At 37.5% G+C, this 13,971-nt stretch overlaps 1 protein-coding gene across 3 annotated transcripts in view; it reads right to left on the bottom strand.

Annotated features, from left to right (window-relative positions):
• Nucleotides 1-13,971, bottom strand: part of eps15 (epidermal growth factor receptor pathway substrate 15) — a 122,698-nt gene that overhangs the window by 63,364 nt on the left and 45,363 nt on the right. For all 3 annotated transcript variants that reach the window (XM_066692116.1, XM_066692117.1, XM_066692118.1), the window contains 5 exons: nucleotides 7,158-7,217; nucleotides 5,847-6,047; nucleotides 5,178-5,323; nucleotides 4,052-4,208; nucleotides 2,154-2,239 (listed from right to left, as the gene is read on the bottom strand). In XM_066692116.1, the coding sequence (XP_066548213.1) occupies nucleotides 2,154-2,239; nucleotides 4,052-4,208; nucleotides 5,178-5,323; nucleotides 5,847-6,047; nucleotides 7,158-7,217 (650 nt within the window). The remainder of the gene's footprint in view (nucleotides 1-2,153; nucleotides 2,240-4,051; nucleotides 4,209-5,177; nucleotides 5,324-5,846; nucleotides 6,048-7,157; nucleotides 7,218-13,971) is intronic.

The raw sequence follows: 13,971 nt of genomic DNA, 5'->3' as shown, positions 1-13,971 counted from the left end.
TAAGAGCTCCTTCAATATATGACAACCCTTACTTTGCAATTTGGTATTGTTACTTGTTATTTATCCTTGTTAGTATTAAAATACTGTGGTGTTTGATAGTTTTATTGAATTTTGTTTTTAAATGGCTGAAGATATTGAAATATATGACAATATTGCCAAGTACTGAAAATGTTCTATTTTGATGGATATACATTATTGGATACAGTACCTGCTGATGTCACTTGATAACCCAAGGAAAGCTAGTCTTTCTATAGGACTTATGCATTTCTAATTCTTTGCTCCAGACAAACTCTATAGGATCTTAATACTAATAAGGAAATTGAGTGATTATTGTTTATGTCTCAGTTGGAAAACTTGGATCATCAGGAGCCCTTTAACTCTAGCAATTGTAGCACTCCTACAACTCCAAATGAAATGTTTGTAACAGTGTGCAATAAATGGAGTCAAATATTGCTTCCTTAATATTTGATTCATACCATTCATAGGCTGATCTCATGATATACTACACTCTGATTATATTGGGAGACAGTACTGTCTGCAGTACAGTCTTGAAGTACTCCTCATGTAGTTGGCCATAATTTTTCTTAAAAAGGAAGTGATTAGCAATGAATCCATTAAAATGATTCAAAAATGGTGCAAATCGTTCAGCGACACTGTAATATAGCATTGATTTCCTGTGTTGCACAAGCCTGTTTGCACCTCGCAAACCCACCTACGTCACTCCACAGTGCGCTATTATCCCCACTGTTTCAACACAGTTTTGGGCAGTTATTGGATGAATGTGCCGCGCAAACAACGCACATAAAAATTCTATATTCAGTCTAATTAAGGCTTTCACGCAATTCATATTTGATTGCGATATGCACATGTTTAATGTCAGTCCGGAATACATTTGCATCTCATGTTTCCAATTACTTTTGCACAATACTGTATATCTAAACTATTTAGATTATAATTGCATAAAAGGAATGGAGGAGCAGAGTTGTAACCTGATCAGGTGTTTTTTCAGTTTCTATGTCCCTGTGCCAATTTGGAAAACACTTGTTTTAGTTTTTTCGTATGTAAATGAAAAAACGTGCTTGCTTATATGGTTTCTACTATCATCTTACCTAAAATAAAAGATTTAATTCATGATATATCTGGGTATTATTATTGTTGTTTATGTGAATGATCTGAGAATATAGTATCCAGCTCCCCATCACTAAACTTCAAATGCTGCATATCTAACAAAGTGAGTGTCATCAAACCTGGTCAAATCAGAAATTAACAAGTTTCTTGAGAGGAATTTCACAACTTGGCAGTGAAAAAATAAAACAAAACTGGAAGTACAGTGAAACTGATACAACCTTGAGACCATAAAATTGGTATGTGATAACCGAGGTATTTAATAACCCGGTACTGTACCTGCATAACATCTCCAAATTAAAAAAAGTACTGTACTACAAAAACTAGTACTGCTTGATTAATGTACATATACAATGTATGTAAAGTAGTATAAATGTGTATTGCATTAGCAACCCCCTCCCCTATTAGAATTACGAAAATACATTTTATTATTTTGAATTATAGACTTATTTAGATGTGTTAATAGAGTACAGAGTCTGGTATTATTTACCATTTATAATTATTGACACATAAGTTATTCATCTTAGTGTAGGCATTGTCACATTTACTTAAATAAATCAATTTTGAAGTAAATCAACCCAATACAGTCAAACTAATTTGCAGCTCTGTATTAGAACATAAGAAAGTTTACAAACGAGGAAGCCATTCACCCCATCATGCTCATTTGGTGTCCATTAGTAACTAAGTGATCCAAGGATCCTATCCAGTCTATTTTTGAATGTTCCCAAATTCTCAGCTTCAACCTCTACAAGTAACCAGAATTTTAGAATTACTGGTTGTTTCTTAGTAGAAAGTCTCACCACTGCTATATTGAATATTACATCCGATCAGATGTACCTTAAAATATGAATTGATATTCCAGCGTTTCATAGATGTGAAAAATCCGGAATTCCAGATAATTACAGAACCGCTGAGCCCTTCTCAAGATAAATAGTAAAAAAGACTTAATAGTGCATTCTCCATAACACAGGAACTCCTGTGTCACTCCTCTAACTCCTTCCCCGTTCAAACAGCCCCTGTTCACTTACCTCTGAAGGTCGACTATCTCATTGCTCAGAGAGTCCAGCTCCTTGATGGCAGAGAAGTCTGCTGCCTGGCTGTTCAGTGTGCTGCTCTGCAGGAACAGTGCGAGAGTCTCAGAATTGGGGTGGGGTGATCATACTGCTAACTCACATCTACTGCACTCATTGAACACTGATCACAAAGTACTTTTAAACTAATTTATTAACTTCAAAGAGGGTTGTCACCCATCAAAAACTATAAGGGAGGTGCACGGGTAACTCATAACACATTGTTTAGATAGGGAGCAACAATGCGACACTGAAGCGACACGATTAAAATAGAAAGTATTTCCAACATTTAGGGAAGTGACCAATGAAAAGCTTTGTACTGCTCAAACAATGACATGTCTACTGAGGAAGCTATCTAGTGCCAAAATACAAAACAATACATATGTTGAAATAGGAACATTATTATTGCTTAAAGCAGCGTGATGGTAGTGACCATAGTAGTAATCACTACACTGTATTTAAATTTGGCACTCTTCACGCGGAGCCATAGCGTAAAACAAAACACTGACGCACTGCAATGCAATGTGTGTATTACATTTTATTCAGTCACTACTAAAGTTGCGTGGCTTTAAGCAATGTAAAACATTAGTATTGCGTTTAATTGTGGCATTAAAATACTACAATGCTATAAAGCAATTCAGCAGGTATAGAACACAAAAATAAGCTTGTATTGTTTAACAACGTGTGAATTTAATTATGGAACAACAAAGTTGCAACATTCTGTAAAGCAATACGCCGATAATATTCCAACATATGTACTGCTTTGTAAGATGGAAAACAGGAAACAAACAGGAGACAAACTCCCCTGCAATGTGGTTGAATCTGAAAATTTGGGAACATTTAAAAATAGACTGGATAGGATCCTTGGATCTTAGTTATTAATGGACACCAAAAGAGCACGATGGGGCGGATGGCCTCCTCTCGTTTGTAAACTTTCTTATGTTCTTATGTATTTTGGCACTAGAAAGCTTCCATAGTCTACAGCACTTCACATGTTACTTTCACAATGTTGCAGCTGTAGAGATGCCACCCAGTAGCTAAAAGCAACAGAGGTGGAGGAGGCTCCAGTTGAACGAAATCTGAAAGGTGTTATTAAAATTACTATACGGTTACATTACTTAAAACTTGTATTAACAAATAATATGGTAGCTTCTGTGTGTGCTCTAGAACCAGCGGTAATATTGTACTTAGCTGCACTACTCTACAATAACTTGTTTTAGTAATCATCATGTATTCATGTAATGACCTATTATGAAGTGTTTACCATTTTAAATACTTTTTCATATGCTTATTAAAATGTTTTGCTTTAAAAAAAAAAAAAAGCAATAAATATTTGCATACGTTTATATAGGCTACAATATATTACTTTATATGCCCATATAGCTCATTATACACTGCTTACATGATATTCTGAATTACATGATCTACCTTAAACACATACCCAACATTCACATTACTTCATCATCTTCATCACCATCTGGAAGACTTTTTTAAATTACATTGTGGCATCTGTCACTACCAGTGTGAATGGCTATATTGCAGCGACAAAATCTTAATAGACCTTAAGAGCTAAACTAGGGGTCCACCTGTAATATGTAGTCATCTTTTCTCACCAATAAATGTAAATCTACATGATCACTCTTATACACTAGTATTTGGTTTTACTATGGAAGAGTTAAGCCAAAATAAACATCCCAAATAATTCAGAACAGGTATGATATACCATACACATAGTCAAATCACCATTAGCATAGACAAGTGTAAATGAAGGTCAATATTAGACTACTTGTATGAGTATGAACGGGGAAGGTTGGCACTGTCTGTACTGTGCTAGGCTGGCAGTGTGGTGCATTTACCTGGTGTGCTGATAGTCTGTCTGAGGGAGGAATCATTTCAGGAGTCAGGGCCTGCGGAGGGTCTAACCCTTTACTTAGTTTCTGGTTGATCAGGTATAAGGCCAGAGCAAACTGCTCTTTAGTAAGCTTCCCTGCGTCACTGGTGTCACACAGTTCCCTGTACAAGACAAACAACAACATGAGACTGGAGTCCTACCTTTATCCACCAACTCTAACTTTGATATTACAGTCTGGATAGGCCCATTCCAGCTGGTTTATGGTCACTGTTAAATTATCAACTTATAATCAATACCAGCAAATCAATCTAGCACCCTTCTGAGTTTCCACATAGCTCATGTCTCTTAACTGAACAAGTCATGTACTGACTTAATCAATAACTAACGTGTTCCCATTCTTTAGAAGTTGGTGATTCATGGTGATCTATAAAAATGGATTGGGATTCGCTGGGGCTAGTGTTTCATATCACTGGCAGATTTTTGAATAACTGAGTATTAAAAACTGTGCTTTCTAAAATTGTATGTATCAGTCATAGGTATTTCATGAAGAATATATGCTTACATTTTGTGTACCCCCACTTTGCAGTAAGAAGTACGAATTGATAGATTAAATCAGCCCTATAATGAAACTATTACAATTTTCAAACCGATGCTGGGATTTCCAGCAGGCTATGATAAAGGCCAATACAGATTCCGATCCTGTACTCTAAAGCAGCAGTCCCCAACCTTTTTTGCACCACGGACTGGTCTCATATATACAATATTTTCCCGGACCAGCTGTCTAGGGGGTGTCGGTGTCGTAAAAACATTTCAACCATGTCGCTGTCATTGCGGAAAACCGCTGTCATTGCGGAAATACAGTGCTTTTGTGGCTATCTCGGGATATTCAGCCTTGATTTTAATCCGAAAAAAAAAAAACATTATCCTTTCCGTGCGGCCCAGTAGTGAATGTGCGGTCCGCAGCCCGGTGGTTGGGGACCGCTGCTCTAAAGAGGCAGGCTGACTCAGTGAAGGAATTGTTTTGCAGGCTGCCAGCTAAACAGTGCATCTTTTAATTGTTTTATGTTGACACTGGGGCTGGGCACAAACATGAATTAAATTAAAAAGGGGGTTGGAACTGGCATCCTTACCAGATTCGTGCCAAGGTGGCAGAGGGCAAGCCAGTTTTCAGGAAGATGTCTCGCACTTCAGGGCCCGAGACCAGGCCGTCCTTGTCCTTGTCCGTCTTGGCAAAGATATCGTCATACTTGGCCTTGTCCACCGGAGACACCACCCACTGCAGAAAGCCCAACAGCAAATCAAGATGGACATGGACACAATTAATGGGAGACAGGGGGCTTGGGAAATCTATAGTGTTCCACATTTATTGAATACACAATTATCATCACATATGCAATACACACCTAACAGAAAGGCAACTAGTTAACTAGAGCTGCACAAAACAAGCATTTCATGTTTGGGACTGGCTTTTAATCATGAAGAATATGCCTTGATTTTCCCATGCATTAGATGTCAGGTTCTGGTGAACTGTCTCTTTAAAAGAAAAAGACCAAAAGTATAACCAAAAACTCAGCTCTCTCTCTCTCCCCCAGTTTAATTTATTTATCTCACGTTTAATCTGTGTGTGTGTATGTGTGTGTGTGAGCGAGTGTTTGTGTATGTGGGAAGGGTGATATTCTCTCAGAAGTATGGAAGGAAAAATCTATTTCAAATAGTTTTGTGCTGCTGCATAATAACCTCACATGGGTAATATCAGACCAGCGAGACAGGAGGATGGAAAAACTATACTGAAGGCACACCTGTAAAGCAGGGGCTTTGGGGGGCAGTGTCTTGGGCAAGGTGACGGAGTGCCGGCTGTCTTTGATAGAGGGCGGCGAGGGGAGTAGGGGCACCACTGCTGTCATAGCAGTCTTCTTCCTTTTGGATGGTGGTACCAGGGGTGCGGGCAGTGACATGGGAACAGGTTCCTTCTCCAGGGCTCGATACACTAGGTACATAGCCTGATAAACACAAATAACATACGCACACTTAAACTAGAAGTACCAGGGCCACACCACAGCATGCACAGAGATGTGAATTTAAGTTACAGATGCAGTAAACCATATGGCCAGAAAAAATTAAAATCTGCAGATTTAATTACATACATTTTTCCTCATCCCCAATGCCAATTAAAACGTAGTGCTTTTCTGTACAAAACCAAGAAACTGCTTAGATCTTTCTCACAGTAGCACAATAATAAAGCTGATCAATAGGAAAAGAACATTAATAAGTGACCTTCTTTACCGACTATAAACACTGTTAAATAAAATTATTCTAATCTAATTGAACTTAAAAAAACAAACAAAAAAAAACCTAATAGTTCTTCCCTGTTTAAAAGGTTAAATCAAGACTACAAAAAGTTACTTCTTGCTGCTGTGGTTGTATTGAATCATTATATATTAATATTGTGTTCAAAAACATAATGCTACAATTTCATCCTATCAAATCATCCTGCTGGGGCTGCTTTGTTAGAATGAACTTGTCTTGGATGTATCAAGAGCATGTACTGATGTCAGGTCCTGTTTACTGACTCCCACTATAAAGCATTGTAGTGTACCCATTATACTGTCCATATGGGAATATTTCTGCAGTGATTGTTAAATAAATAAATAAATAAATAAATAAATAAATAAATAAATAAAATTAGGAAAGGCTAATGCTTTTAACAATATAAGCAAAACCAAAAAGGATACAATGAATAATGATTTATATTAACACTCAAAAATGTATAGTAAAGTTCCAAGTGTTGCTCTTTTACTCCCTTACAAAAAAAATCCCCTATATAATTGGCATTCATCTCTCTCTGCCCACCTCCCCCACTGAGTAGCTGATGTGTGATGAGCATACAGGCGCACTATAGCTGCTGTCACATTATCCAGGTATGTGCTATACACTAGTGGTGGTGGAGGTGGGACCCCATGACATATAAAGCACTTTGAGCATGTTAGATAGAAATGCGGTATATAAGTGTAAGGACTATTACTATTATTAGTACTAATAACACTTGGATTTTAAAGTGTTACAGGTAGTTTGAGTACACAAAAAAAGGAAAGATGGAATTTGTTTCTTACCACTGCAAATTCATCTCTGTCCAACATGCCATCTCTGTCGATGTCACTCAGCTCCCACACCTGAAACAGCAGATGGGGCAGATTAAACAAGGTTCCCTACACTGTTAGTTATTTTATTCATCAAACAGGTTCAAGGAATTTTATAATTGGTTTATTAAATGATTATTCTGAATCAAGGAATAACTACCTATAAAACAATCTGCATCCTGGGGAGAATTACTGAATGCTAAGTTAAGCAGTTAGTGGCACTCCAGAGAACAGCATGTACACTGAAAGTTCCTCATTACTCTTTGCTAGATTTAAAACCTGGTCTGCTTCAAGTATCCTCTATGAAAAACAAATCTTACAAAATACAACTCCAATTGCTTGCCAAACAGATAACTCACAGATTTTAGCTTCCTACAGATCTCTGAGATTTAAACTCCATTCCATTTCCTGCACAAAATATAGTTTTAAACAACAGCATCCTCTATTGGATAACAAAGGCCACTCCACTGTCATTTAACTGTAATTAAGATAATTTAAAGAAAAACTAAAACATTAATAAAGCTGTTAGATCAATATGCTACCAGCATCCACACGATACCTGTGTTGCTAGGACAGGGAGATTATCTATTAAATATAATAAACTTTCCTATAAAAGTTCATTATGATTTCTTCTGAATTAAATAGTGTCAGTCCTAAAACTACAGATGCAAGTTTTTTTTCGAGTCATTCTGCACCAAGTTGTATGAGTAAAACAAATAAAAAAAAATAAAAAAAAAATGCAATAACAGTATGACATCACATTTTCTAAAAATGTGATGGTAGCTGTAAGCCTATAATGTTCAGCAGGAATTAAATAAATTGTAAACTATCCAATGGGAAAATTGTTGGCTAGTCAATAGGTTCAAATGAATAGCTATTTTATTCATATAAATTAATGTAATATATGCTCTGTAGATTTCTTTTAGCGAGTGGGTCAAAGTTTTGATTTAACCCGGCCCCTGGTCCAGTCTTATGACTGAAAGTTAAAAAACTTATTACAATCTCTGCAAATATAGTTAAAAATCTCTCATCTGATTGTGAAATGTAATGCTTAGTCATACTTAAAGGGGAACTAGCGCAGTCCTTAAAACAACGGCTGTAGCTATCTGAATTAACAAAAATATCTTACCATAACAAACATATTGCTTATGGATTATGTAAAAATATTAGAATGAAGCATTTGATAGTTAAATTCATTAGGGCTCAAGATTTCATTACAAAAGGCATGTTTTGTTTATTGTACCAAGTTTGGATGATTGCCTATTTTGAAAATAAACAAATGGGAAAACTCACTATTACTCCCCTGTTCATTATTATTATTATTATTATTATGGTAAGACATGAACAGCATTACACCTTGAGATTTATTTTGGTACTTCATTTGGTACTTTTAGTACTTTAAGCTCAGCCAACAGGTAACAGTGATCAGCTGTTAATTATTCCTGCCAGCAAGCAAACAGTTGAACAACACTACTAATTTGATCAGGAGATACTTCACCTTTATTTATGTATTTAACAGACACCCTACCACAGTGCAACTAACAGTTGTCATAAAATACACTTTATTAGATTTACATAATACAGTTAAATGCAAAATACAACGTACTGTAATATATAGTATAGTTGATATAAACTATAAACAAGTACAAAATACTTTCATTATTCATGCAATAGGAATAAGGCATACATATAAATATTACATTTAATGTTAATGTAGTAATTATCATTATCATAATTTCTTAATTAACAGGAGATCTACAAAGAAAATGTTATACTTTTAATGATGGAATAGAACATAAAAATCCTTTACTTATACACTCCTACTAACATATGAGTACACACAGGCCCTTCGCCAGAAATTACAGGGCCCAGGACAAACCATTCTCATACAGTTAAGGAAAAAAGTATTTGATCCCCTGCTGATTTTGTACGTTTGCCCACTGACAAAGAAATGATCAGTCTATAATTTTAATGGTAGGTGTATTTTAACAGTGAGAGACAGAATAACAACAAAATAATCCAGAAAAATGCATTTCAAAAAAGTTATACATTGATTTGCATGTTAATGAGGGAAATAAGTATTTGATCCCCTATCAATCAGCAACATTTCTGGCTCCCAGGTGTCTTTTATACAGGTAACGAGCTGAGATTAGGAGCACTCTCTTAAAGGGAGTGCTCCTAATCTCAGCTCGTTACCTGTATAAAAGACACCTGTCCACAGAAGCAATCAATCAATCAGATTCCAAACTCTCCACCATGGCCAAGACCAAAGAGCTGTCCAAGGATGTCAGGGATTGTAGACCTACACAAGGCTGGAATGGGCTACAAGACCATCGCCAAGCAGCTTGGTGAGAAGGTGACAACAGTTGGTGCGATTATTCGCAAATGGAAGAAACACAAAATAACTGTCAGTCTCCCTCGGTCTGGGGCTCCATGCAAGATCTCACCTCGTGGAGTTTCAATGATCATGAGAACGGTGAGGAATCAGCCCAGAACTACACGGGAGGATCTTGTTAATGATCTCAAGGCAGCTGGGACCATAGTCACCAAGAAAACAATTGGTAACACACTACGCCGTGAAGGACTGAAATCCTGCAGCGCCCGCAAGGTCCCCCTGCTCAAGAAAGCACATGTACAGGCCCGTCTGAAGTTTGCCAATGAACATCTGAATGATTCAGAAGAGAACTGGGTGAAAGTGTTAAAGACGAGACCAAAATCGAGCTCTTTGGCATCAACTTAACTCACCGTGTTTGGAGGAGGAGGAATGTCCCCAAAAACACCATCCCCACCGTCAAACATGGAGGTGGAAACATTATGCTTTGGGGGTGTTTTTCTGCTAAGCGGACAGGACAACTGCACCGCATCAAAGGGACCATGTACCGTCAAATCTGGGGTGAGAACCTCCTTCCCTCAGCCAGGGCATTGAAAATGGGTTGTGGATGGGTATTCCAGCATGACAATGACCCAAAACACACAGCCAAGGCAACAAAGGAGTGGCTCAAGAAGAAGCACAATAAGGTCCTGGAGTGGCCTAGCCAGTCTCCACACCTTAATCCCATAGAAAATCTGTGGAGGGAGCTGAAGGTTCGAGTTGCCAAACGTCAGCCTCGAAACCTTAATGACTTGGAGAGGATCTGCAAACAGGAGTGGGACAAAATCCTTCCTAAGATGTGTGCTAACCTGGTGGCCAACTACAAGAAACGTCTGACCTCTGTGATTGCCAACAAGGGTTTTGCCACCAAGTACTAAGTCGAAGGGGTCAAATACTTATTTCCCTCATTAACATGCAAATCAATTTATAACTTTTTTGAAATGCGTTTTTCTGGATTTTGTTGTTGTTATTCTGTCTCTCACTGTTAAAATACACCTACCATTAAAATTATAGACTGATCATTTCTTTGTCAGTGGGCAAACGTACAAAATCAGCAGGGGATCAAATACTTTTTTCCCCTCACTGTATATATTAATTTAACTGTTTATATGTACACCAATTGTGTATTACAATTTCTATGCAAGAAAAATTACTAGAAAAAATGGTTCACATTTTGTGAGTCATAGGAGTCCACGTTGAAGTCGTAGAGATCAAAGTCTGTGATCTTGAGGCTCAGGTTGCTGATCAGCGCTGTATTAGTTAAATGGAAAAATTGGTCAACCAACCTATAAGAGAGATGGTGTGCACACCAAAACCTAGGAAGGTTGAGCCCTGCTGGGTTACAGTAGGTCTTAACTGCAGAAAAGGGCGAGCACACACCATAGAAAAGACAAACCAAGAGCTGGAAATGCCCAACAGGTTCAAACTGCTGGACACCGAAGTTGACAGTAACAGCTCAGAGGGTGATGGCAGGGCAGTTGAGAACCAGATCACCATGGTGTCCACTTCACCCCAGAACAGGGAGGTAGTTATAGTAGGAGACTCGATTCTTAGTAGCGTATATCACACTGTGTTCTGGCATGTGACTATGATGTTGTAGGAGTGTCGGAATCATGGCTTACAGAAAATGATGTGATGAATACAAGTCGAAAGGATACACACAGTTTAGGAGCGACAGGCAAAATCTAAGAGGTGGTGGGGTAGCATTATATATCAGAAATGACATTGAGGCAGAAGAACTCAAATTAAATCCTGTTAATAAAACAGTATCTTTGTGGGTTAAACTTTTTGAATAAAAGATCCGGAGGATTAGTGGTAGGAGTGTGTTACAGACCACCCAACTCAGATATTCAGAAAGATGTTGCATTGTACAGTGTCATCAAGACTGCATGCAGCAAGGATGTGGCGGTTATAATGGGGATTTAAATTTCCCAAACTTAACACTGGGAAAGCCCAGTTGAGACTACAGAAGCAGAAATAGAAATGGTTCAGATGGTATATGACTGCTTTTAACTTAATTTGTCAGGGAAGAAACCAGAGAGTGCATGCATTGATTTGATCTTTTCAAATGACCAAGACAGAGTCAGAGGGACAGTAGTTAGAGAACCAATGGCAAACAGCGATCACAATATGGATAGCTTTGAGGCATACTTTCAAAAAACAAAGAAGAAGTCTAAAAAAAATGGTCTACAATTTTGGAAAAGTAAACCTTGAAGGTATGAGGCAGCACTTAGAAGAGTTAGACGGGAGCACACTGGATAGAGATTCAGTCGAAAATGGATGGTTATGTTTCAAGAATATATGAAATGAGGCTCAGGAGAAATTTGTACCAAAACTTGAGGAAACCGCGGACCAATAAACATTGGCCAAAATTGTTTAATAGAAGTATGCATAAAAATATCAAGAGAAAGAAAATGTTGTATAGTGCATACAAAAGGGATAGAGACTAAACAAAATGCAAAGAATATACTGAACTGCAAATAGATGTTAAGAGAGGGATCAGGAAAGCAAAGAGGGAAATAGAAAGAAACATAGCTCTTGGAGCTAAAACTAATGCAAAGAGCTTTTTTTCGGTACTATAACGGCAAGAGGTCAATAAAGGAGGAAGTGAAACAGATAAAGGGCAAAAATGGAGGCATCTTGGAAAACGAACAAGATGTGGCAAATATTCTAAATGAGTATTTCACAGAGGTTTTTACAAAAGAAAAAACAGATGACATGCCACAGGTTGACAATCAGTCCAGTCAAACCCTAAGAGAGATCAGGATAAATGAGGAGGAGGTTCTAAAGGGACTAGCAGAATCAAAAACAAATCACCTGGGCCAGATGGGATATTTCCAACAGTACTAACTGAAATACTCCAAATGACATTAGAAAAGGGGATGTGCCAACTCTTTGGAAACTGCAAATGTCATACCTATCCAGGAAATTACAGACCAATCAGTCTCACCTGTATTATCTGTAAAATGTTTGAAAAAATTATTAGACAGAAAATCAAGCAGCATCTTAATGAAAACCATATTCTTGGAGATAGTCAACATGGGTTTAGACGAGGCAGATCATGTCTAACACATTTTTTCAGTTTTTTGAACATGCAGCTGTAGATCATGTGAAAGCATGCGATATGATATCAAAAGCTTTTTGAAAATCTAAGTATAAGGTTCCACACCAAAGACCGATCCTCAAAATTGGAAACCATAGAACTGGAAGAAGAGAAAGACCTAGGATTGTGTGTGGACTCCTCACTTTCCCCATCCAAACAATGTGTGGACGCAATAAAAAAGGCAAACAGAATGTTAGGGTATATTGTCAAACATGTAGAATTGAGAACAAGGGCAGTAATGTTCAGACAATGCACTAGTTAGAGCTCATCTGGATACTGTGTACAATTCTGGGCTCCACACTTCAAGAAGGATATCACTGCTCTAGAGGCAGTTCAGAGGAGAGCAACCAGACTTATTCCAGGTCTGAAGGGAATGTCATACTGAGAGACTGAGGGAACTGAACCATTTCACCCTGGAACAGATGAGACTACGTGGGGACTTGATTCAAGTCTTCAAAATCATGAAAGGCATCAACCACATCAAACCAGAACTTTTCCAGATCAGCAGGGACACACGCACCTGGGGACACAAATGGAAATTGGACTTCAAGGCACTCAAGACAGAAAACAGGAGACACTTCTTCACACAGAGAGGTGTCACAATCTGAACAAACTCCCCAGCAATGTGGTTGAAGCGACAATTTGGGAACATTCAAAAACAGACTGGATAGGATCCTTGAATCACTTAGTTATTAATGGACACCAAACGAGCACAATTGGATGAATGGCCTCCTCTCGTTTGTAAACTCTTATGTTCTTATGAGACCTACTGGGCGCATGTATGTGAATGGAAAGCAGGAAGATGTATTCCCAAATTAGTTTTAATGTGTCATAAAAATGTCCAATAATATTTAAATATTGACATTTGACCTGCATTTGTGATTATGGTGAAAGTTTTGTTCAGTGACTTTTTATTTGTTATTATTGTTTAAGTAAATCATCCAAGCTTCAATTGCTGTAGCTTTTTGTAATATTGCGTTGTTGATGTTAATATAAGAGCTCCATTTTATTTTCAAAAATAAAATGCAAAAAAGGTGTTTGTAAACATTGTGATGTAGCTTGTATTTGCTATAGAAACATAAAAGTGTTGCTTTTGTGTTGCTAAGAAACAGTGCTATAAATACGTGTCTATAAATGCACATGTTGCGTCAGTCAGAGACCATGTTCCTTTGACTGAAAGATAATAAACATGCTTTCAAGTTCGTCTTATGCAATTTGCAGGTGTCAGTTATTTGCATCATAACATCATAACTAATTCAAATTGAAGAAACCCTGTATGTTTTATATTAATACTAGCATTAGAAATAATAGCA

The sequence above is a fragment of the Amia ocellicauda genome, chromosome 19 (genome assembly GCF_036373705.1).
Source record: "Amia ocellicauda isolate fAmiCal2 chromosome 19, fAmiCal2.hap1, whole genome shotgun sequence".
In the NCBI taxonomy this organism is placed as follows: Eukaryota; Metazoa; Chordata; class Actinopteri; order Amiiformes; family Amiidae; genus Amia; species Amia ocellicauda.
The sequence above is the reverse complement of the archived record's forward strand: the minus strand, read 5'-3'. Positions and strand labels throughout refer to the sequence as shown.